The sequence below is a fragment of the Colossoma macropomum genome, unplaced genomic scaffold (genome assembly GCF_904425465.1).
Source record: "Colossoma macropomum unplaced genomic scaffold, Colossoma_macropomum, whole genome shotgun sequence".
NCBI classification, from domain to species: Eukaryota; Metazoa; Chordata; class Actinopteri; order Characiformes; family Serrasalmidae; genus Colossoma; species Colossoma macropomum.
Window position 1 is genome coordinate 17,294,812 of NW_023494788.1, and position 25,401 is coordinate 17,320,212.

The 25,401-nt window shown below is 39.7% G+C and overlaps 1 protein-coding gene across 14 annotated transcripts in view; it reads right to left on the reverse strand.

The window, feature by feature from the left end:
• Positions 1-25,401, reverse strand: part of sorbs2b (sorbin and SH3 domain containing 2b) — a 73,611-nt gene that overhangs the window by 12,259 nt on the left and 35,951 nt on the right. For 10 of the 14 annotated variants that reach the window (XM_036568654.1, XM_036568658.1, XM_036568651.1 and 7 more), the window contains 18 exons: positions 23,110-23,136; positions 22,277-22,401; positions 17,004-17,342; positions 15,691-15,832; positions 14,234-14,388; positions 13,478-13,544; positions 12,672-12,722; positions 12,074-12,275; positions 11,706-11,820; positions 10,511-10,594; positions 9,228-9,284; positions 6,623-6,672; positions 5,273-5,481; positions 2,259-2,344; positions 2,097-2,143; positions 1,831-1,945; positions 1,362-1,490; positions 500-691 (listed from right to left, as the gene is read on the reverse strand). In XM_036568654.1, coding sequence (XP_036424547.1) covers positions 500-691; positions 1,362-1,490; positions 1,831-1,945; positions 2,097-2,143; positions 2,259-2,344; positions 5,273-5,481; positions 6,623-6,672; positions 9,228-9,284; positions 10,511-10,594; positions 11,706-11,820; positions 12,074-12,275; positions 12,672-12,722; positions 13,478-13,544; positions 14,234-14,388; positions 15,691-15,832; positions 17,004-17,342; positions 22,277-22,401; positions 23,110-23,136 — 2,192 coding nt within the window. The remainder of the gene's footprint in view (positions 1-499; positions 692-1,361; positions 1,491-1,830; positions 1,946-2,096; positions 2,144-2,258; positions 2,345-5,272; positions 5,482-6,622; positions 6,673-9,227; positions 9,285-10,510; positions 10,595-11,705; positions 11,821-12,073; positions 12,276-12,671; positions 12,723-13,477; positions 13,545-14,233; positions 14,389-15,690; positions 15,833-17,003; positions 17,343-22,276; positions 22,402-23,109; positions 23,137-25,401) is intronic. The other 4 variants (XM_036568664.1, XM_036568663.1, XM_036568665.1 and 1 more) reach the window with 2 other exon arrangements.

The window sequence follows — 25,401 nt, forward strand, 5'->3', positions numbered from 1 at the left end:
ATAGTGTTATTTATCTTCTACTTGCAAAGACACCAGTGGTATTTATTTAAATATTAGCATTTGCAATTCAGACTGATTTAATGAGCTAAAAGTGAAAAATAATAAATATAAAATTTGCTTTGCTATCACGCACTGGTAAATTGAAAAGGCCAGAGGTTGATTTAAAACGTTCCTGAGATTTGAACTTATGAACACTGCTTTTGTTATTTACTCTGTGTTTATTTCAAGCAAATAATTTATCTCACTTAAATTAAAACAGTTAAACTGTTTGTTACCAAATGAAGCACATTTTATAGGTTGAACAACAAAATGTTGTTTAATAGTGTGTGCAATAACTGTGACTTCTAAGCGTTATCATTTGTATTTTGTAAGTAGTCCTCTGGCTCACTGTCACTCAGGAAATAGACTTTATCATTCTGTATGTCCGTGCAGGAGCCCCTGGTGTGAGTAAAGCTCGTGAGTGACATGCTGGGGAATGAGATTGCTGGTGAAGGCTTACCCTGCCATGCACTCGGTCACTGGAGACACTACGGGGGAGAGAGCCTCCAGGAGGCTGGCCAGGACTTTTTACAGGGGATTTCTTGATGACGTCCACGTAAGACACTGGAAAGATGCCCTGTTTGTTTGTCTCTGGGATCCTGCCCTCGAACCAGTTCTGGTCCACCTGTCGCAGCAGTATAACGTGCTCACCCTGGAAGACATTAATAGCAGTGTAAAGAAGTGTAGTAGTGCAATAAGTATAAAACTGACTTCATGATGATTCCATTTGATGGAATTGTTTGGAAAATGATTCAATGCATCATGAAATCTCACATTTTGAAAACTACACAGAATACACAAGTGTGTCAGGAAGATTTTTTGGTGGACTTTTTTTGGCCAAAAATTAAGTGCACACTTTATAGAATATCAACAGAATCAGGAAGCATTGATGCATCTCTACAGAGTAAGCTTAATAAACACATCACACTAGCTTCTAACAATTGCACACCCCGATTTGTTATTTTGATAAAAAAAATAATACTAGTAGTAGTAATACTATTACTAACAAATATTCACGCTAAACTTCAAGAACTGGACAATAACTAATTAGCGTATTATATCGCCTTTTTTATATTTTAAGTGAAAGTAAGTTAACACATCCCCTACATCCTGTACATTGTAATGCACAAGTACATACTTGTGCAAAAGTTCTGGCACATTTTATATTTTACATTTTATTTTTCTAACTTGTTAAATTCAGCAAATTAAAAAAACTGTGCATAAAAACTGCACAAAAATGACACATTTAAGTTTGTTCCTTGTAGAAGATCTGTTAACTTCTTTTCATTTCATGCTTATTTCAAACAGTAAAGAAGCCTTGCCTTTCTTAATGAAAGCTCTACATTGGTGTCAGCGCTGAAGTTATAGCGTGCCACAGCTTCCCCAATCTCTCTGCTCTGGGCTGGAGGAGGAGGCCTCACAGGCTGATTTCTTTCTGACAGAGGGATTTTCTGATAACAGGAACACAACAACAGAGAAAGAGCAGTATGAAGAGGTAATCAATCACTTTACACAATGCAAAATGGGAAAAAAAACATAGGCCCCAGCTATATAATGGACCTGTCACAGTCATGAAATTTTAGTTGATGATTAATTGACATATTCAAAAATTATAAATTTTTAAGCCTAAAGTGGCCAAATTGGCTGATTAGATTCTTGCTTTCTAGTTGTTATTCAGTAGCTCTCAGGTGATAACACACTCAGCTCAAGCTCAAAAAAAAAAAAAAGTTCACCACTGCTCTCTAAAGCTGTTAGTTTCTTGCTGTTGCAATGTAAACAAACACTACAAACCTCCACATAAGAGATGGGAAAGATGCCCACTTTCCCATGGTGCTCTCCTTCATACCAGTTATTATCTATCTGTCGTGTGATGTATACAGTCTCCCCCTTCTTGAATGACAGTTCTCTGCATAAGATAGTAAGTAATTTAAGGAAAAACAATATTGTAAAGCAAAACCACAGCATGACTGATAACAGTATTTTATCATATATTGACTAAATATGAAAGTAAAATCACAAAAAATGCAAAAGAACATCACATTTCAAACATTTCTTACTTTGCTGTCAGTGCCTTGAAATCATAGATTGCTCTGGCTGGCAGTTTCTGTAGGATAAGCAAAACAGGGTGATCAATGTATCTACTGTAATGACAGACGATGTACAGTCCAATAGGACTTCTGTACAACAACCATGTAAAAGAACAATGAACAACTACTGACCTCTCTGACTTCAGGTGTAGGTCTCCTGGTCTGTGGAGTGTGTTGGCCCACATCAGGGTACGAATAACCTCTGGATATGTCTTGATCTAAAGGGAAGACAGAAACAAAGTCTGAGAAAGGAAAGCTTGGTTCACCCAGACAGAAGAGCCACTGCTATCATATGCAGTAGATATGAAATGTTGGGGTAATGGTGTGCTCATTCAGGGCAATGAGAAAAAAATACAGCAATAAAAAGACAAATCAACAAATAACAAACAAAAAGAATTATGTGAAAGAAGAACCTGATTTTCCTACATGCCAACATCTTTACAATCTCTCCTAAATGACTCCTACTGGTTATCACAGGGAGAAGATTTATACTATAACACTGGAAACAGATCCCCTGCATGGAACAAATGTATTTATACTAGACCCCCACATAGTGAGGATTTCCCAGTGCCAAATGCCCGCAAGGCTCTTTGCTCAGGAGAATTGTCATTTAAAAGGCCTTGGCTCTATGCAAAAGCAAATGGGGCTTCAGTCGTCAGCAAATGGCCATAAGGTTTATTTAAAGATCCTTGAAATGGAAAGCTGTACCTTGTGCCAATGTAAATAAACTATACCCACCCACATGCCATAAAGCACAGAGACCAATCGCAGGTCTCCTACCCAGTGGTAGGACAACATACAGCGTCAAAATTCGTAAGAGAGCCAAAATCCTGAACCTGTTTTTAGAGCGCGAGCTTCAGCTGCTTAAGTCATCTGTTCACAGCTATTTCTGTGGACAAGATTTTTAGAGTTGCGAAGTTCCATCTCTTTCATGGAAGGCCCACACACATAGTGGGTCCAGTGAAAAGGTATGGTAAACACTGTCATACAAAATGAAATACCAACAAAAACACCATCACAATTGTAAATGCAGGCAATAAACATTGCAAATCATAGAATGATATGGGGGACATGCTTCAGTGTGGTTCCCTTCAATGAAACCCCAAGACCCTCGCTCTACTCAAGCACATTCACAAACACAGATGGAGCATGGCAGTGGTGGGCATGAAGGGCAGTTGGAAAAGTAGAGAGCTCAAACACAAAAAGGGACAGCAGGGAAGTTGGGGGGCACAGGAGACGGATGAGTGGAATCCACCTTGACAGCAGTGCTGAGAGTCATGGTTCCTCTCGTCGTTGTTGTTGTCGTCCATGTGGTGGTTGGAAGCACTGTAGGCCAGGTGGGAGTACTCTGGCTGGTAACAGTCCTGGCTGCACATGCCATCAGGCTGGGGGTGGTATGAATGAAGGTGGGGCAAAGGGCTAGCCCGTTTCAGAGCCTGTAGAGACGCGGTCCTCTCTGGGATATCAGGAAGCAGCTCTGTCAACAGTCTGTGGAGGATGCTGTTGTCTGGCAGGCTGCCTTGATGCTTCTCGGCACGAATGTGTTCGTAGATGTCCTTCAAAGCCGAGTCCAGAGCGTCATACATGCAGCTCTTGGATTTTGGGAGAGAAGAATTCTTCTTCCTGCGAAATGGCACTGGACTGACCAGGAAGGCCAGCTTGCTGAGGCCCATCTCGGACTCCTCCACATGCAGTTGCTGCCTCCGGTCTTGTTTGGCCCTCTCATGTTTGATCATGGTGGTGAAGCGTGTGTAGGAGGCTGGGCACCTGCCTTTGCAGGAGCTCACCAGTTGTCTATGGTAATGGTGATGGTGCCCTGATCCACAGAAGCTCTCCGAAGAAGCGAAAGAGCAGTGGTCAAAGTCACTCTCACTGCAGAATGACGAGCCCTCGATCTGGATGAAGTCGCTAAGGTCGGACACAACGGCATCGTGGTCACTGTCTGAGAAATCCTGCTGCACAGTGGACTGCTGCAGGTGATCGCTGGTCACTTGGATATGGATTGGCACTTGAGCACGGATCTTAGTGTACTGAGGCCGGCCCTCCGGAGGATTCCTGGCTGCTGGCTCTTCGTCTAGCAAGGATTCGATGGAGTACCTGTGATTTGGGCTGCTACTCCTTCGGGACGGCCCCCTGGACTGGCACTCACTGCCGAGGTTTGGCATGGATTTGGATTTCTGGATCAAGCTCTCGAATTCCGAGATCCTGTTGTGTACCATGTCTCGTGGTACCTCACTGTTACAGCTGCTGGTGCCCAAGCGATGGTTCTTGTGCTGCTCACTCTCATACTTATGAATCCTAGCTTTGACAGAGCAGATTATCTCTGAATTTATGAGCTCTTGCCGATTGATGTGGTGCATCTTCTTGTAGAGTTTGAGGAAGCCTGATGCATCATGGGCAGAGCGATGTCTGCTGCGCTCTCTGAGATCCTCTGAACCCTGACCATTGCTGAGAGGAGATCCTTCTGGTTCTCCATTCTGCATTAGGGAACCGGTGCTCTCAGAGCGATTCCTTTCTCCTATTCCTTTCTCTTGGCCCTCAGACAAGAGGTCATCACAGCTCCAGGATTTGAGCTTAGGAGATGCCTCCTCTGTGCTAACCCACACCTCCAGATTTCCAGGACCTGTATGCCAGCCATTTTTTAGGCCCTCTGAGCAAGGTGTGATGACCGTGTCCTCATTCTGGTCATCATTTTCATATGTGGCTACTGAATTATGTGAGGTACCGTGGTGCAGACTTTGACCATTCATATGTGCTGAGTGCATTGTGCTAATATCCCCACCTTAGATATCCACCACAGGCAGCATGACAAGAAAGAGACACGAGAAGGCATTAACATGTAATTGGCTCTTGGGCGAGAAAACGCTTTTTATTACATCCCAAGGGAAAACTGAAAAGAGGTTAGACATCCTCAGCAACAAACCCTCTCCAGAACACATCAGGAGCAAGTGAAACGGTATCTTAGCTGATACTGTAAACAATAAATAATTCATTTGGCTAATTTATGCAAAAGGAGAGCCTTTTTAAGATTCTGCTCCTGCGCTTAGCTCAGACGAGACATGGCTAAAGTGAAAACTTTTGCCTAGCGTTTACATTTCCAATGAGCCCATAATGAAGTACGATGTTTTGATATCTGTTATGCCTACCTTTTGACCTGGACAGGGAGGAGGAAATGGAGGGGGTGCTGGAGAGAGGCTTCTTCTGGGTGATGCTGCTCCTGGGTGGCTCTGACAGACGAGCGGCAGGAGCCTCGGTTGCTCTCGCTATACTCTGGGTAGAACTCAGACTGCTCTGTGGCCTGGACTGGGTAGTTGCAGGTTCTGACTTCCGTCTCTTTCTATTATCACTGGCAGAGCTATGAGTGGTGAGAGAGGGAGAATAACTGAACTGAGTTCAGAAAAATTTCAATCTTTGGACTAGCCAATATACTGAGGGTCAACAAGAGAGCACACCTTTGACAGAACTAACTTTTCAAAATCTACTTAACAAATATGACTCTGCCAAACGTTAACATTCAGGATGCACTGATCATGAATCTTTATGGCCAATTCCGATTCTGAGTCCTTTAATTTTGTTAACAGATTTTTATTAAGTCATTTTTTTCACCTAAAGCTGGCACTATGTGAACTAATGAACACACTTGCAGTTTAAAGTCACAATATAACTAACATTATTTGTGCTTTAACTAACTAGGATTTTAAATTCTAAATTAATTCTTAATTCTTAAATCAGTTGCCTATTTAAATAAAATGAATCAAAGTGCTCCAACAAAAGTAAGATACATCTGACTATTTATCACAATGAGTCATACACAACTATGCTACACTATTTAAATACAGCCATTCTAATACAGCTATTGCACTTACCTGGCTCACAAAAGTGCAACACAGATTGGTCCAAATCAAAGTAATAAATTGGCTGATTGTCATTCATGTGTTTGGAGCAAAAATCTAGTATCATATTAAATAGAGGGTTTCTTTGCAAACTGCAAGAACTGAAAGAACAATAGATGAAAATAATGGCATAGCCTAAATATTTTATCCCCTTGATGTCATATCAGTACTCATCAGGACTCAAACCTTTCACATATTTAATTTGCCTTCAGGGCAAAAGATTTCCAATATGTGCTTTTTATGTGCAAAAGTTTGGAAAAGAAAAATGTCAAATTATTCTTTAGGCAACACCTGCACTTGGGCTAAATTGGGCTGACGCATGCAGTTGATGAGGGTCTTAGGATCCTGACCCTGACAGCACACTAACACAAGGTCAAACCAGATAGTGACTGATGTCCAACCGACAGTGCAAGGACAAGGCCTTTTCAGCTGTCCCATCATTCAGATCTTTTCGTAGCTGTGCCAATAATTAATCAAAAACTTACTTGGGTAATACAAGGACAGACACATAGTTCATTCTAATCAAGAAAAGACAACACAATGATCTGCTTCCTGAATATTAAACTAATAGTGACTCTCGTACAACAGAGAAAAGCAGCTTACCTCGAGGGCCGTTCGAGGCTTCTGTCTGCAGACGGCTGATAAAGGGAGGTCTGAAACAGAAAACAAAGAGTAAAGTGATTTCTTCAATTGTGCAGAGCAGTAGGTCTCACTCATTCCCAACACAATGAGCAGCTGTGCAGAAGCTGCCCCAAATGCTGTGCTGCAAGTCCAAAAAAGATATGTAGCCACAGAGCTGTCAAATTCTCTTTGTCTAGATGCCTTGACATGGAAAGTTCTTCTTAAGAAAAAAAAGAGCTCAGACTCAGACTCCCAGAGCAGCTGGACACAATGGGTCACTTACGAGCATTTCGATGTCAAACAAGGCAGGGAACTCCTTGTACGCATGGCTGAAGTAGATAATCATTTTCTCTTCTACTGAAGCCCCGAGGAAGCTCATCTGGAATAGTTCGCCGGGGCTGCAGGAGACGCCCATCTTTTTTTTTTTTAACAGCCTTTAAAAGTAGCGTCTGTGTGATGCCAGAAATGTCCGCTCGCTGTGACACATTTGTGGGTAGTAAACATAAATAAAGTCCTAAGTGACAGCTACCTCGCGAGCAAGCTTAATTGGGCCGCGAAACCCCCATGACAATTTTAAGCAGCTCTCTGTATGGTTTTATAGCAGTCAGCCAAACATAACTCCAATTGTGACCGCCCACCACCTCTTCCAACAATGGAGCTGCATGCACTACTAGCCAGTGACATACAACTTTAAGACCACCACTGTTCCTTACTACTCAGAGTTGTAACTGGTAACTGGTGATGTAATGAATAATTGTAAGTCACATGGAGTAAGGACTGAATGAGAGCAGGGAACAAACTAATATGAGGTGAAATGCAACTTGAATATTTTATGTAGTTAAATGTGCTTTTGCATTACCCTGAAAATTGTTTTTTTACCATAAGATTAACTTGTATTATCATACGTGTTTTTGATTACTGAATGTATAAGTCACAGAATTCCCACCTGTATTACTTTAGTCACACTCTTGGTGGCTGTAACTTAGCACTATTTTGAGGTAAACAACTGTGCAAATAACTCACAATGAGAAGCTAAAGTATTGCCTCCACACAGCATCGTAAGGTGTAACAAAGTACTGAGAGTCCACATTCTCCGATATAAATTCAAAATCATACATTTTTTGGAAGTTTTTATGCATATATTATTCAGAAACATCTTCAATCTTGGTGTAAACAATACATTTATATATTTTTACGCAATATTATATCATTTAAATATATTTTTATATATTTATGTTGGAAAGCTTCTCTGGGTCAAAATAAGGAAATGCGCATAATGTTGATATTTAAGTATTCGGATATCTGAGTGACCACATAATAAATATATTAAAAAAATAATAATAATCAATGGTAAAAAAAAAAACAATATTGGCCCAAATCAATATAAAGCTGTGGCTTACTTTTTTAGGTGACAGCACTGGTGTTGCGCAAAAATTTGGCATCAAAACATGTTTTATCATTAAAAAAAAAATAGGAGAGGGAAAAAAGTTTTCGTATAGGATGAGTAACATAACAGACAAGCCATAGAGCTAAAAGTATAGCTAATCAGTAACACTGGATGCTTTTGCCTCTTCAGTGGACAATGTGCCAACATGTTAGTTTGCTAGAGAAATATGTTTTAACTTTTTCTGGACCAGGCTAACATCAGTCTAGTCATTTTAGTTATAAAGCTGCATTATCCTAAACAACATGCCCACGTTAAGGCACTCGCTTTGCAGAGTAGCAAAGTATAAAAATACAAGCAAAACTTTCACGTTTTACACTTGTGTTAAAACATCAACTAAGCATTTAATGGAATTCTTGGTCTATATATTTTCTCTATCTTCATGTGATGAAATGTAACAAATACCCAAACAATGATTTCAGTACTCGAATACTGGCACCTCAAATGGTTAACTGAGTACTCGAGCACCCAAGTAAATGTATTTTGCATTGCTTTACCCCTTCATCTGTTAAAAGTGACAATCACAGGTGCGCAGGGCTAGTTGTAACATTTACACACAACATGTACACACACTTTTTCATAACAATTGTTCATACAATGTAGGTGCTGGAAACAAAGTTTATCATTTGTAGCAGAAATGTGTAGATTATCCTGACCTGCACAGTATTACAAGGCAATGTTTATCAGTCAGAATATAAAACAACCTTCAGCACAAATGTCATGCACTAGACAAATGTTATGAAGGAGCTGGCTATGGCTATCTGTCAAAGGTGTCAGTTGGCTAATTTTATGTATACAGGAAAAAAAACATAATGAAACAGGGTGTGTCATTTGATATGTAGGATACTCTGGCTTAATACACGTACTTTGACTAAGGCCTGATGGCTTAGAACGTGTCTATACTATGAAGTAACTAGCACAGGAAATCATGATGTACATACACTGTATCATACAGTCTGTATCGTATCATTCTCAGTAGCTGGTTTTGACAAAACAGACAGATGGTTTTGATGGTGAATGGTGAGCAAGTGATGGGAACTGAAGATTGAACTGATTTTTAACTGTGTTCCTGTCCTGCTGTACATTTTCTTTTACTTTGTCTGGCATTCACCCACTTGCCCTCCACCCCAACTCACTGATTACCTCATGGTAGTTTCGGAGAGTGCTCTCTGGATTGTAATCCAGGTGTTTTTTAGGAGGCTTGACCCAGAGGAGGAAGAGATAACAGGAGGAGTGGAGATGGCAGAGTCACAGATATGATGGGAGAAAAAGGAGGAAGTAGTTACCTGACTGCAGAGGAAGAATCAGATGACATGCCACCTCACACCAGCACACAATACCACGCTGCACAATACCTATCACTGGTCACTATGAACATAATTACAATTAGGGGTGCACAATATATCAGCAGCTGATGTAACATTTGGTAACAAATAGGTAAATGTACAATGTTGTTACAGTCGATAATTACAGCTAATAATTTAGTGCTTTTAACTCGAGCGTGTACTGACGCACGTGAAGCATTTGTGTTTTTTTCATCCCACTCAAATGGGTAGCATAATGGCTAAAAGAACAATCCACACAATGCAACACTGGATGTTTTGTGTCCAGGCAGGAACACCACTAATGTTGCACTCATGTATCACAAGTGGCTTGGAGGCCACAACCGAAACACAAAAAGTTTTAGTCTGTAGGTGGAGTCTTATTTTAGCCACACCCCTGCCTTCTAGAGCAGGAAGTGAGACTGCATCCCTGTCCCTCATGGTCACATGGTGAGCAGTTAGAGCCCATTGCTTTGAAGTAAATGTGTCCCAAAGTCTGAAAATCAGGGTCACTACGGAACACATATTTTCTGCAATTCAGTATTTTTTTTGTGTTTTAATAAAACATATTATAATTTTATTTGAACCCTGACTTTGAACGAATTCAGCAGAATGATCCATTTAACTTATTTTAAAATGCAAAAAAAAAAAATATTACACAAAAAAAGCATATCAGTTGATGTCATTGGAAATAAGTATCAGTTATTGTTATCAGCCCAGAAATTCTATATTGATGCATCCCTAACTACAATTATCCCTCATATTTCACACCAAAGTAGCAGTAGATCATGCAAGTGCTGTTAAAATCAAACCTGCCGTTTGCATTACCGGCTTCCTAAACTGCAGAGTTTAACGTGTGAAGAACACAGGCACCCAAAGACACAATGCACAAGGCCAAAATGTTGGAAGGAGGGAGCAGAACACCTCAGTAAATGAGATCATCTCTTGATCTTCACACATTTTTAACATCCTGCATTTAGCGTCTCTGCTCAATCCAACCAGCACTAAGGCAGCTACTGTGGCAGTCTAAGCTAACAAGCTTCACGCCAACCACAAGTGCCATGCTAGCACCAAACCAAACACTCAAGATTGGACCTCACTTACCGGCCGACCAAACTCCAACTCAGCAAAGAACTTATACCAGGGCTCATTCTCTAAATCTAGCTCATCTGGGTTTAAGTTACTCTTCTGGTTTGCAGATTGGTGAGACGTGGGGACAGAAGAGAGGGATGAGAGGGAAGGCAGGAATGAAAGGGAGTAGTTATGGTCACAGAAATGCAGGTGTCACAATGAGAAATGGCTTTGACCGGAAAGAAACTGTTAAGTATGAATCCAGGCTTGTTCAGTGCAAAGAGTCTTATGCGCATCAATTGCTGTGCCCTTATTCATCCAGTAGAGAGCAGTAGCACCAAGACAACATGATTACTAATAGACTAATAACAGTGTGTCCTCCTATTTGTGCAGATAACCACCTCGACCCCTGAAACACCATAATTAACTCCTTGCACAGAAATTACACCATTACACAAATGAGACCTAAACGTTCATTAGGAACATCATTTGACAAACCTTCTCAAGTTAATAAAAATATATTCTTAAGACACAATAGTCATCTCCGTTTAATACAGAAACAAATCATAGCCTAGACCAATAACAGATGGCGTGACATTAAGAGCACTGATGGCCCCTGGCACTGGTGACACATTTGGACTGGTTGATTGATTTTATGTAATGATGCCTGCTATTGGGCCCAAGGTCAGAATGTGCTGACAGGGATTTTTTCACTCTGTTGTGATTTTCAGTTAGAAAATGAAAATGACCACATGCTTTATCAGTGTGATGCTACCTCTTGGTATCAAACAATGGAGCTACAATCCTTAATTTGGAAATGTGTGGTAAAATTTGATTGCAGTTAAATAGCCACAATATTAGGGCGTGTTTGACAAAGATATCGTAGCTGCCGGGACAAACCCTGTATCTCTATTTTTGTCATTTTCTGTCATAATTTGTAAACAGCCATTGCTATTTACATTGTACAAAAAGTTCACAATGTATGGGCCACAAGAAATGGTTTGAAGTTACTTGGAAAAATATCTTGTTTCCTTCCATCATAAGTTCTCCTGAAAAGTTACCATTTTGGAGATACAAGGTTTTGTTCCAACAAAAACAATATGTATGAAATCACTGAAATTACAGCAGCCACCACAGTTTCAACTTGTCCACCGTCTCTCTTACTTGCAAAAGCACCTCTAATAATACTATTTCAAAAGGTAAAACCCAAAACCCAGAGTGACCTTACCGCCCTCTCCTGCTCTAGAATGGAAGATTTCCCTGGCTCATAGTCAAAGATACTCCTGGGCTCTGCTCTGTATTTTCGAGTGTCCACTTTTCTTTCTGGAGGACCCCATTCATTCCTAGAAGCATGAGAGAAATAATAAAATCTTTATATAATATCAACTAAACACTTCATCCCCTCTTCAGTCTAAAGATTATTGCCTTATGTATGTAGTACACACTGGGTGAAGAGTAGACAGTCATATCTTAACATGGTAATCATAATCAGCCTGCACGCACCTGAGAGTGAAACCCCAATATTCCCAAGAAAGCTGTTACTTCAGACAGATCTACACCATGTTTTTTTTTTATAGTAAGTGTTCTGGATCTCACATATTGAGTGTGCTGCTTCCTCCCTGGCGGATGTCCTGGTCATGTGATCTGGGCTGAGCTGATGATGAGGTGGGCAGGGGAGAGGAGGAGGGCGCTCTGAAGCCACATGTGCCGTTATCAGAGATGCTCTTGGTGATGGGTCTGTATGTAATGCTCTTAGGTGCAGGGTGTGCTTGGACAGTATTAGATGGGCCACGCTTCTCTGAAAGAAAAAAAAAGGAGAAATGTCTACAAAGCTCTGTGGGCTGTAAATCTCTTCAGAATAAAAACAGCAAAAGTCCCACTGCTGAATCTTAGACTCTCATGATGCTCCTTTGTGGTCAACTGAATTTCTGGACAAATTAACAATGTGGGCCAGTTTCGTGGACCCTGATTATTAGTATTTAAGCAAACTGCAATGTCAATGGTTTCCTTTCAATTTAGTCTGGGCTTAGGCTTAATCTGGGGCCAGTATGTGTTAATTCAACACTACGTGTCTTAACTCAACACTGGGACTTAAACAGAATCAGCAGCATTTGTGATAAATTTAGTTGCCAATATCAACGATAGATCATCACTTCCAAAGACATTTTTAATGTTACGTGAACAAGATACATACCAGCGTTCGTAGCAGGAAAAGTGGCGTTATGGGAACCAGAATATTCAACCTCTGTAAAAGCAGATTGATCCCAGAAATAAGCAAGATTACACAAAACCTAGCAGTGCAAGTGACACAAATGATGCATTTAAGTTAAAAAAATCAAACTGCCAAATTTTCCATCAGAAAGATGCTTAAGACGAAACATAATTGAAGGAGCATAATGAGTCAGAGGGGGAGATCAGGTGTCGTTCTTGTCCAGTGTGCCTGCTCCCCAACCCCCGTAACCCCCAGGGACACATCCTGACAGATACTGCTGGGACTGCACAGTACAGGTTTCAGCAATGATGCAGCTCTAGTCCACAGTCTGCTGAATAAAGCTATTTTATTGTCATTCCATTTTCGAAGCTTGTCAATTCTCCTCTCTGTAGATAACAATTGAGCCCTCAGGGAGTACGGTCCATGAGCAAATGGTAAGAGCAGATGTCTTTCATCTACTGGATTTAATTGAAAGCCATAATGGGCAGTTAAATAGTGTGCTGACTATGATGAATTAAAACTAATGAAGAACATGCAAATAATGTAAAAATGACAGGATTATACAAAACACATAACATCAAAAACATTACAATGAACAAATTATTCTAATTATGGATGTGGGACATGAAGGTCAAATGTGAATAGTTTAATTACACTGACCAAATTAGATTACATAAGAATTTTAAGTGCTCCCCTGTGTTTGTACATCAAGGTCATTTTCACTATTAGAATGCTTGTAGATGATAAAGATTACATAAGCATGCAAGAGATAAAATGTTCTGTCTTACCTGGTTTATGCACCACATGAATCTGCTTGAACATAGTCTTGTACCAGTCTTTTGGCCTATCCACAGTCTAAGATAAACACCACACAGAATAAAGCATTCTCAGATCGGCAATGATAAACAGTAAAAGGGTGGTAGATAGTGCTCAAGGCGCTGCTGATAAAATGAGAGTATGATGAAAATGCTGATATAAACTGGGTTGCTGTGTTGAGCTGAGAGATACAACACTGTTGTCTGGTTGCCCATCAATGATGCTGACCTCAGCAGCCCCCTGCTTCCCCAAGGCTAAATAAAACTCAATGTGAGAAAATGCAATTTACTGCCACATCCAAACAGCCAGTCCCACATGATAAGAGATTGATTGCCTGTTAATTCTAGAATTACCACAGGCTGACACTTTAGAGTGAGAGACCAACCCTCATAAAAAACACCAGTGCAAGCTATTATCCAAGCCTTTAAATAACAATAATGTCAGTGTGTTTTGTACTAAACATAACACAGACATGACATTTCTGATTTTGACTAATACAAAGATACCACAGCAATTTTCTAGGACTATATAGCATCCATCTATTTGGCACACTTTAAGCTGCTTCACAGTATTTTTTTCATCAAAGCCAAAAATCAGTTTATCAAATCAACAAAATCAGTTATCTAAATTTCAGAGCTTTAGCTAGTCTTCACATGCACTTTCTCAGAACAAAATAATGAAACTACAATGCACACCACAAAGCACAGAAACACACAAGGTGCACTTACCGTTCGGATGGCGATGGGTATGCCAGACTCATCCACAGGGCCAATACCAGAGTAGTGGGGAGCTCTGCCCACTGTACCTCTCCTTTCGTCCTCTGGAGCACGGACAGGAGCCACAGAGCCCACGTTGACATAGATCGGAGTGCTGGACTCAGCAGCTGGAGGGAGGGAAGGAGATAGGATCAGATCAAGGTGTTGAAGTTTGCAAGAACGCTGTGTGGACTATAAAGAGCTTCTGTATCATTGGATGACACAACCAGCCATGGGATCCTGCAGCGCCACGGATTACACATCAAGTGAAGTGAGCAGATCCACTACTCCAACACAATGACAGGTAAAGAAAAGCAAATCTAAATCTTTCTTTACAAGCAAGTACGCAGTCCAAAACCTTTACATGACCAAAAAGCTCTTATTCTGAAACAATGGAGAGCCTTAAACCACACGCAGACTCATTAATCCCAGTGCCCAAGCCCCTCCCCTGCCCCCAAACACTCCGTCACTCAGACATGCGCTTAATCTCCGTCATTTGCTGCTTGGGATTAGAGAGAGATCACCGGATGCAGACGCAGAGCAGAGCAGAGCAGAGCAGCAGACCTGAATGAGGCAACATCACGTGCACAGAGTGCAGCACTGACGCTAAACTGAACTGTGACCACGCATTCACACTCATTAGCGCTGCATTAGAGCTTGGCATGTCACATCAGTGACATATCAAGAAGCATGAGGGGTGAAATATTCACAGCTGCTGTACTGTGGAAATGCACTTGTACAGAGGGATCAGATGGACAAATGTGGTACAAACATCAACTCACAAACTTTATTTTTTTTCATTTAATGTGCTCAGAAATAATCTATTTGACCTGTCTAGGAAAGAACATGTCACTTATAGAGAGTAAATTTCAGATTTGAAATATTTTTAATATTTTTTGTGGCTTTAATCCATCTGAACAACTCAGAAGGAACAATTACGATTTCCTTATTTGGTGAGATTTTTCCAATTATCTCCCCATTTTATGTTATCATTTGCTGCCCACTGTTTCAATCTCCCCTGTTGTCTCCATCTGGGAGTGTACAGACAAGCACATACTTTTTTGGGACACATGAAGGTGGCCACTGCATCTCTGTGGAACTGCTGCTCATGCAATATTTCAGATCAGATGAATGCACATGCGGCATAGTGCTGGCTGTCCATTTCTGTCCAGGCAGACACCTACAGTTGGTTTGTGCTGCTACAGATTAACAGAAGAGAGGAACTAAGCTATCCCCGAAAGCAGTAGGGCCAATTGTGCTTGCTTGAATTCCTTGCCACAGAAGGCTGCAGCACTGTCAGGCTTTAAACTCCTGGCAAGAGGATGCAACCCTCTTGCTCTGTTCGGGAGCCTCAGACAAACAGATTGTAAACAACAATGCAGTGGGTTTGGCAACTGGAGGCACGTGTAAGAATCAGAGCTTGTACTCACCAGTGCTCCGGCTCTGCTGCATGGCTGAGAGGCTTGGGCTGAGAGACGGAAGAGGGGGGTACGTGGAAGGAGAGAAGGGTCTTTGATGGTGACTCTTTAGGCTTGAAGCCACACCTATGTTCCCATTCACAGTCATCTGCCCCTAGGTAGCAACATAGAGGAAATAGATGGGATTATTGAAAGCACTTTTTTTGTGTATAGTAAACACATTAATCACTGTATTCAGTCACGCTAACAATAGATCAAATTATGTTATAACTATCAACATCTGAGAAAGGCATCAAGTCAGAAGAGACTTGTAAAATGAAAACTTCCCAAAAGACCAATGACATTAGTAGTAGGGAGACAGAGGAAACAAAGGGTTTAGTTGTTTATGTCTAAGAAATGGATTAAAAAAAACCCACTGTGAGGAGATTAAGACCTCTGATGCCAATAAATGTATTTTACCAAGACGATTTAATCTGGTTTTAAGGATTTAATCAAGAATACATTTATGACAAAAGAACAGAAAGTAAGTGTTAGAACATAACTGCAGGAAGGAAGTGAGATGTGACATGCTTTTGTTACAGCTTTTTCCCATGTACGCCCGCAGTGTTAGTAGAGAGTCTCATCAACGTCATGATCTCATCCTGTACCCACACTCAATACCTCTTTACAAAGAAAAGGTGTTACCTAGAGAATCCCAACACTAAACTGAACTATGAGATCAAGGGAAGCTGGAAGGCAAAGCCAGTCAGTGAGTTAGTAGGGACTCTGGGCTCGTCCAATAAAAAGCAAATGCAGATCTGGAGAGGGGGCATCATTAGTATTGTTCCAAACACAAACATTCCAGAGGGAAGAGGCGATAAAACCAGTCAATGTGAATCACAGGGTGGTTGGTTTCTGAGGATTAGGCTCTTGAATGTGGTATAAAAGAAGGAATGAGAGGATGAATAGAGAGAGGCAAAGAGTGGTGGATGGAGGGAGGGCACCAAGCAATCAAACAGAATGAGAAAGGGAGGGAAAGGGCAAAGGGAATGTGTGGGAAAAAAATAAAAAGATACTACACAAAAACGATAGATGGACAAGGAAGCAGAGGCCAGAAAAGACAAAAGTAACAGAGAAAGTTTAACATGGACAAGAACGTCTTGACCGAAAAAAACAGCAGCTTTAGTTAACTCAGGAGGGTGACGCTTTAGACGGTGACAGTCTAGGAGCAGAAACTAGAGTGGGTGAAAGTTGAGAGGTCCAGTGGGAAAACAAAACTCCATAAACAAACACAAAGAAGGGAGTAAGACAGACTCGATGGTGTCCAGCGGCTGGTGGATAGTTACATTAGCGGTACTAGCTGCAGGGGCATTTAGCGCTGTTTCATCAGTGACAGTGCTGAGCTGGCTGAGGGTGGGTGAGGGGGTGTCAGAACCGCCCTCTGGGTCTAGTCCACATGCCCTTAGCTCCTCCAGCACGGCTGTGGAAGCCTCGCTCTGAGTTCGGGAGGAGCAGCGACTCAGCCCCAGTTGCGGCTCCTGGCTCGGAGAGGGAGGCCCAGGGGAAAGGGCCTGGGGCTGGATTTCAGAGTCCCTAGAGCAGGTGTTGTCAAGGGAGAGACGGGGCCTGTAAATGGGGGAGTGTGATGGTGGTGGTGGTCCCGGATAGGACAGTGGAGCCTCACGCTGGATGACAGAGAAGAAAGCTGTATGTGAGCTTCAGTCACTGAAACAATGTGAGAAAGTGGTAGTGTGATGGAAATGATGGATGTGTATTAGTGAGACTCTGCTTCAAGACTCAAGGAGAAGGTGGTAACTAAATGCTAGGTGTGTAACAATACACTGATGTATCATATATGAGTCATTTAGTGAAAAAAAGGCTATTTGAGTCCACAAAATCTGATGTAATGTATGAGAAACAAAATTCTCTCTCGCTCATTCCCATACATTGTATTAAATATTTTATTGTAAGTGAAAAAGGCATGTTTTTACTTTTGTAAGAATTTAGATTTTTAAGAATATATATGTCCCCATTAGGTACTCGAGTTTGAATGCTATTGAAACACTAAAATCACAATTTGGGTACTTGTTATGTTTCATTGTGGGAGGACAGAAAAAATTTACAGGCTAACAATTCATGGAAACATGGTGGTTTTGCTCATATTTGCAAGTTAATATGTTCCATCTTACTTTGCTGTTCCAAAACCACATGTTGGCACAGCATCCAGCGAGAAGAAAATAGCTTGTGTAGAAGACGACAAGTCCGCATCAGCATCCAGCATGACACTGGTTAGCTTTGTTAGCTTATTAGCGTATCTGAAGAGGCAGCCACCATTACTCTTCCAAGATGAAAGCCTACCGATGTTCCTCCGCAACTTGTTATATTTTTGTGCAACACCAGTGCTGTCAATTAAACAGGTAAGCTTACAGCCCTTCAATATTTTCATCCAAAGCTCATTTTACTTTTTCTTCCTTTCTCACGGTTAACCTGATATGTGTTCATGAGCTCCTACGGATACTTGAATATCAGCAAAATTTGTCGAAATGCACATCCCTAGTTCGAAAATGAAGCCACTGAGCTGCTGTTGTAAATATTACTAATAAAACATTTTTATTAACATGAAACCTTTGCCAGGCTCAGATGTATATCAGTTCCCACATTAACACAAAATATATTAATTGAACATAAAACATGAACATTATAAATGATCTAGTTTTGCTTTCCACTCCATCACACCTATTTAGCTATAGAATACCGTACTGTCACAGTAAATGGCATGATGAAGAGTCAGTGACTTTCTTTCAGAAGAATGAAGTTATAAAACTGGTACATTTTGTGGTTATTCAACATAGATAATTTAAAGTTTTCTACGTCCTTTATGGGGTGCGTCAAGCATAACATAGCCACCTTATCACACAAAATAGAGTTTTTAAATTATTTTTTGTACAAAATTCACAGGAAAGTCATGCAACTTACTGTTCAGAAACGTACATAGAAGAGTCTAACTTTGATAACAGGGAGCTTGGCAGCCAGTTTTCAAATTTTGAAATATTCCACCCCTTCACAATTCCCTCTGCTACAACTTCAGTATGATGGGGTTGGATTTCTCAGTGTTATTTGGCAAAAAATACTTACTTTTTTTTTTGGTAACAATACATCATTGAAACTATGGAGCCTATGTCAATTTGGAACTGATCTCATATATTGCAGTGCAGAGCCATTGTTCAATTATTTTGGTTTGTGTATCACAGATTTACTTCTATTATTGTTGAATATATGACAACATAAGATTTTTCCACACTGTTATGTACAGTTTATGCAAAACTTGGGGTACCCTTGGTCAAATTACATATTTTGTTACACACATTTCTGCACATTTTATTACACAATTAATGTTTATTTTCTGAATCTAACTTATTGAAAAAATAATTAAATGGCCTGTGCAAACGTTATGGCACATTTTTGATTTTTCAATATGAGAAACTCAGCAAAAAAAAAGAAATTATGCACAATTTTTTTCAGGAAAATGCCACATCTACATTTGTTCTTTGTAAAGGATCTGTTACCTTATTTTCACTTCGAAAATCAACAAAACATTTCATTTGACCAGGAGTATTTAAATGTTTGCATACAACTGAATATGATAACGAAATGCAAAGTGCTTCAGTAAAGGTTGGTGTATTGTTACACCCGTAAAGAATACAATACAAGATACTGGCTGATGGTATGAATATGCATTTAAAAGCATTATGAAAAAGCACCTATAAAAGCTGTATGCACATTCATTAAAAACTTCACAGGAGCCTACATTAAAAGCAACAAAATAAAAATTAAATTCAGAAGTTGGCAGGATTCAGTGGCCAACAAAGCAAAGAACTGCAATGCTTCTATCTGTAACTCACAGCTTATTTCACACTACCATAAATATAACACAGTCACTTGATGTGGAAGGTTAAATGTGAGGTCATTTTAAGTTCAGTGAAAAATACACAACTACTATATTGCATCTAGACCAACCTGACCTTGAGAACTGACTGCGCTGCGCATTAGCGTCATAGCAACTTGAGATTAGTAGTTTGGCATGGTGCACTACAATGGCGTGGAGTGTTACTATGATTATGGAATGGTGACTATAATTACAAACACATGTACCACTTGTTGGGCTGCAGGGGGCAGTGGAGGGCGAGAGAATGTGCTGGAACCAGGGAGGTCCATCCTTCTAGGTGGAGTGGGGGGCCTGAGAGACACAGCCTGGATGTATCTGGCTTCTGTCTGAGGCTGAGGATTAATGCGTATTGACATGGAAGCTATGTGTGTCTTCGGCTTCCTAATTGGGCTGTGTGGTTCGGGCTCTGAGGGCCATAAGCGGATGCTATGCTCCTTCGATGAGAGCGTCTCATTGGCAGATGCAATGGGGAGAGGCTGTTTACAGTCAGTGGTACTGGAATCAGAAGATACGTTGGCTCTTGGGTCGGGCTGCCATGAGATATGCTCTGAGCTTGCGCACATGGTTTTCTTGGAGAATGGGCTGTGTGTAATGAGCAGTGGACCATGATGGCATTGTATAAGAGAATTAGGGAGGCTACATGCTCCTGAATTACAGTCAGCAAGGTGAAGTGGAGAGTTATCTCTCTGAGGAGAACGGCCCTGTGCAGCCATGACAACATGTGCAAACAAGCAAGAAAAGAGATACAAAAAGAACATCTATTAGGAGCCAAAATATGTACTTCACAAATATCCGTCTTATCTGAAGTCCAGAAAATATTGCCAACTGTTTGCAACCCCATTTGACATTTTGTGGAGGTTATTTAAACTTTGAAAAGGCTACACATTCACACATCTCTCTTTTCTTCACTTTTTTAAATTGAAAGAGTAGTATGTGATATGACTTAGACAATTTGAATCCTCAGAATGGTATGTTAGTATTTGTTTCCTTATTTAGTTTATTTAGTTAGAAGCTTTTTCTGTTAACTCTTTAGACCACAATGATGTTCTAGAACACTCCTGTGGATTCATGACAATTTTCAAAGTTAGACTCTTATTTATCACTGTTTTAAACAAAACTGTTTATCATAAAACCAGGAAAAAAAGCCAATTACTCACGAATGGACATATTAGGCTATAAAAATCATGTCAGTACCCATGTAACAGCTAAAGGCTGAAAACAGCCCAACATCCCCTATGATTTCACAAGTCACCTTTTTTTTCTTAACCGAAGCAAGATAATGTTTACACAAAGAGAAACATTCATTTGTTTGGCTATAGTTTTGACATTCAGGTGAAAAAGCTGAGCCTCAGATATATGAATTTAGTACACATTAAAAAAAGCTTGCAGAGTGGTCAGCCCTAACCAAGATTTATGTTTGCCTATCGGAATTATTACACTCAATGGAATTTGAACTTTAGGAAAACATATCACTAAACAAAGATTTGATAAGGTTTACATCTTGAATTTCTGTATCATCGCTACTATCTACATAAGCAAATATCCAGTCAGACTCTTCTGTCTTTATCTGACATAGCATTACAGCACATCTCTCTCACAGCATCTTTGGTACAGCCCTTGTAAAAAGGGAAAAAATACTTTTTTAAAAATCAAAAACTGGAATATATTGTTTAAAGACAAACCATATAAAAAGAGCGCACAAACATACCTAAAGTAAGGTTAATTATGAATTATTATTTTTAAGGGTGGAATTGAGAATGGAAACAGTAAGTATTCTAAGTCTATAAAGAAATGCAATTCAGGTCAGTCCTAGTCAGTATGAAATAAAGTTCCATAACATAAAATTGAATTCACAGTCCATATAGTCCATGTATGGAAACTAGGCTGCAAAAACATTCTGTTTTGAAATCCTTGTTTTTGTGATGTCACTAAAATCAGCACATTTACATATATCTTAGCTCTGCTCCTTCATGTTCAAGTTATAAGGAGAGTTTCATTCTGGCCTGCTTTTTGAATGAGGCACAATACAGGGCAGCCAGTCAGAACAGAGGTCATCTACACATATCAGTCTATAAAGGTAAAGAAAAAAACAGCCTGTTTAATTCTAAGGGATAAAGTGAGGATGTAAAATTGTCATTTAAAATTATTATAACTGTTTTTGGTACATAAAACCTTTATAAGTAGACTTCAGGGAGAAATAAAAAATGGAAGAAAAATGTACGATATGGGCCCTTTAAGAGTGTGTTACTTAGTTATTAGTCTTAAGGCTTACTCAGTAAGCACTGTATTATTTAGCTATGATAGCATGTATGTAAAGATTTCAGTGGTACTTAGATCTCAAAGGGTTAATATATCAAAAAGAAATTAAACTTTTTAAAAATTTGTTAATTATAGGCAACCCATACCTCTCTCACTTTTCTTGCAACTGTGCCAACTGTGCCACCAGGCTGAGAGAGCAGCAGTGAACAACAGTCATTAATAGCACTATAAATTTAACCTCCGTGTGAAAATCGAGTTTGTTTCTGTTTGCTAACAGCGACCAACACGGCATGCTAAATTCAGTGACGTCTGTCTGCTGCGTTTCCATGAGCACTTCCTGTGGAAGGAAGAACTTCCTGAGGCAGAGATGTTGAGCCAAACAGAGTGAGTGGAGGAAAATAGAGCTGAACTTACCGTTGTGGGAGATTTCTTATCTTGCAGGTTGGGCCTGACACTCCTGAATCCTTTGGCCGCCAAAGAGGAAGTGGCCGCCTCACCATTTCTTAGAGCATCCCCAGCACTATAGGACCGCCACACATCTAGAACATTCCACACAAACATAAATATTATCAGCATCAACACAATAAAACATTTACATTTGTAAATGTAAATAGTCATATTGTAAGCATACCATATAATGTGAATTACATTGTATACAACTATGATTATATGATAGTTATGTTACAGTACTGTGCAAAAGTGACCATTGCATTTCAAATTGACACAAGCAGAAAATTTGCAAATCAGCAGGTGTTCACAAAACAATGGACTGACCACGGCCAGAGTCCAGACTTCAACATCACTGAATGTTGTTTACTGAAGACTGAACTGTAATAAATAAATAAATATTAAAAATTTGATGTTGTATTTAGTTGTTGAGGCTTCTGTATAATTATCTGTTAAATATACATTATCTGCTTCTTCCTGGAGCTGAAAAATCAATATTATGTACTCGATGGCCATTCTGACTGGAAATTACACAAATGAAAGGTCTCTGACTTCTGCACGCCCTGCGATGGGCTGGCGACCTGTCCAGGGTGTACCCTGCCTTCCGCCCAATGACAGCTGGGATAGGCTCCAGCACCCCACCGCGACCCAGAAAGATAAGCGGTTTAGATGATGTATGTATGTATGTATGTATGACTTCTGCACAGTACTGTATAACTATGTAATTACAGTTATTATAAAGTATCTGTTGTTTAGGCTTATGCAACAGCAAAAGTGCTTTTTAAAAAAGTTCAGCTTACCTGAATCTGTTGAGGGAGATTCGGTGCCTAAGCAGAAATAAAAAAAGATGTCAGTGATAAAGTGTGTACAAGACTTATGGATATGGCTTTATCTTATTTGTTTTCTGGATGTATGCTGCTTTATTCCAGTGTGAGGCCTTCAGAGAGTGAAAGTTCTACAGCGGCTGTACGAATGGCTTATGATCTATGACACTCATCAGGGTGCATTCATGTTGTGTGTGCACTGTGCAGTACATCAGATATCATTACTGGCTCTGTTCCAGACCACTGCTCCAGCGCTCCCAGCAGGAAAACATGAATGAGGATGATGTATGAGCAGTGATGAAAGAGAAAGTTTTCCACTTATATTTTTCTAATCTTATTGCAATATCAACAGTTATTCAAACACAATCATACAGGTGTACAGGACAAAGGTCAGTCCTCTCTGACTCTTAATGGCTACAAACGTGCAAACATGCACGTATTTCACAAATAAACTCTTAAATAAACGTCTGGGGGTCAACCCTTAGAAGCTAAGTATCATTAAGTGATTATTTAAAAAAGTAGAACATCTCTATTAAAAAGCACAGATTAAAATATTAAGTTTGTGATCATAAGTAAAAGAGGACATATTTGGTTTGTTTGATTTGAATTTGATGCAAAGTTATCGCTGAGTCTTGTGTTGTGGAACTAAAAACATCCTTCACATTGTTACAATTTTTATTTTTTCACATCAAAACAAAGTGAAAAATGTTTGAAATGCAGACTTGAACCTCTTATACAGAACATAAATCAAATGTAAATGTAATTCACTATGTAAATACATAATTAATTATGTATTTATGTACATTAGTGCTGTCAAGTGATTAAAATAATCATGATTAATTGCATTAATTTGTGTAGTTAATCATGGTTGTGATTGTCGTTTGCTCTAATTACACGGCAAAGAAAGATTTTTTCCCCATTTAAAAAGCATTTTTTAGAGCTATATGAGTGGACAAAATAAGCTTCATCAGAATTGTTTTGTTTATATTTTTCCTTCTATCATTTATTACTTTCAATAAAATATGATTAAATGCACAAATGTTCAATGAATAATTTAAGTTGTTATTTAGAATTGAAATAATTCTTCCAATTCTTGTAGATCCCTTAGAGTATGTTATTGTTGCTAGGCAACCTCGACTGCTGAAAGAGGAAGAACATTCAAGCAATATTGAATATTGTTTGTTTTGTTATGAACATTTCATAACCCTGTTTAATGCAAAAACCTTCGCTTTATAAGTAGCTTTTGTTCCCAAATCACCACCACAATGACAATGCTAATGTCCATTAGCGCCTTTATGCACTTTCCAATCTTATTTAGCAGTAAGCTAAGGGTGCTGTACGTCCCCTTTCTCAAACTGGGGCTCCCTACTTCCAGTATAGTGCATTATATAGGTATTAAAATACTGGCCCCTGCAGCCAAACAGAGCATAATATATCTAACAAATAGCCACTTGGTATTTAGCTGTGTGTGTACAATTCCATAGTGGACAAACAGTGTACTATTTGGGTATACAAGCCAGAATTTCAGAACTTACACTGCACACTATATAGGAGGAAGGGTGCCATTTGAGAACTAAAACACAGAAGCGTGATTCCATCCTTATTTATGTGACAGTTTTACACTGAATAATATAGTACTTTAATTCGAGGCCTGTGATATTAATGAAGTTGTTTAGCCTAGAATCTAAAGGATTTTTCATGACTTGGCCTAGTAATACTGAATTAAACTGTTGCAAGGCAGTCATAGGGGTGTGTATTTCATACATTTCACAACAGCTTCAATAGCGGCTCAGCCAATCATATTTGAGGACGAGAACTCTTTGTTTTCTGTTTTATAAATACCACATTTGTGTTCATTAGTAGAAGAGGAGATATTTTACTGTGATTTGAATTTGATGAAAAGTTATTGTTGCTAACAGAGTCTTAAGGGACTAAAACATTTATATTATACAATATTGAAAGGCAATATAACGCATTACCTAACTATGTAACTAGATTATTTTGTACTATGTATTGTTGACTCAATTATGAACTCCACACTTCTAAGTGTTAAATACTCTTCTTTTTTGTCTTTGTGTTCTTTGACGTTGACATTAACTTAATAACCTCCCTCTCCGATAAAAGCAGAGTCAAATGAGCAGTGGTCTAACAGGTACCTGAAACGGCTGTGTTTGCTCACTGAGGCTGAGCTGGTCGCTCACTCCTGCAGGAGCTCACCCGCCAGCGGAATAGTTAAACAATGGAGACTATGTGTGTGTGAGGTCATAG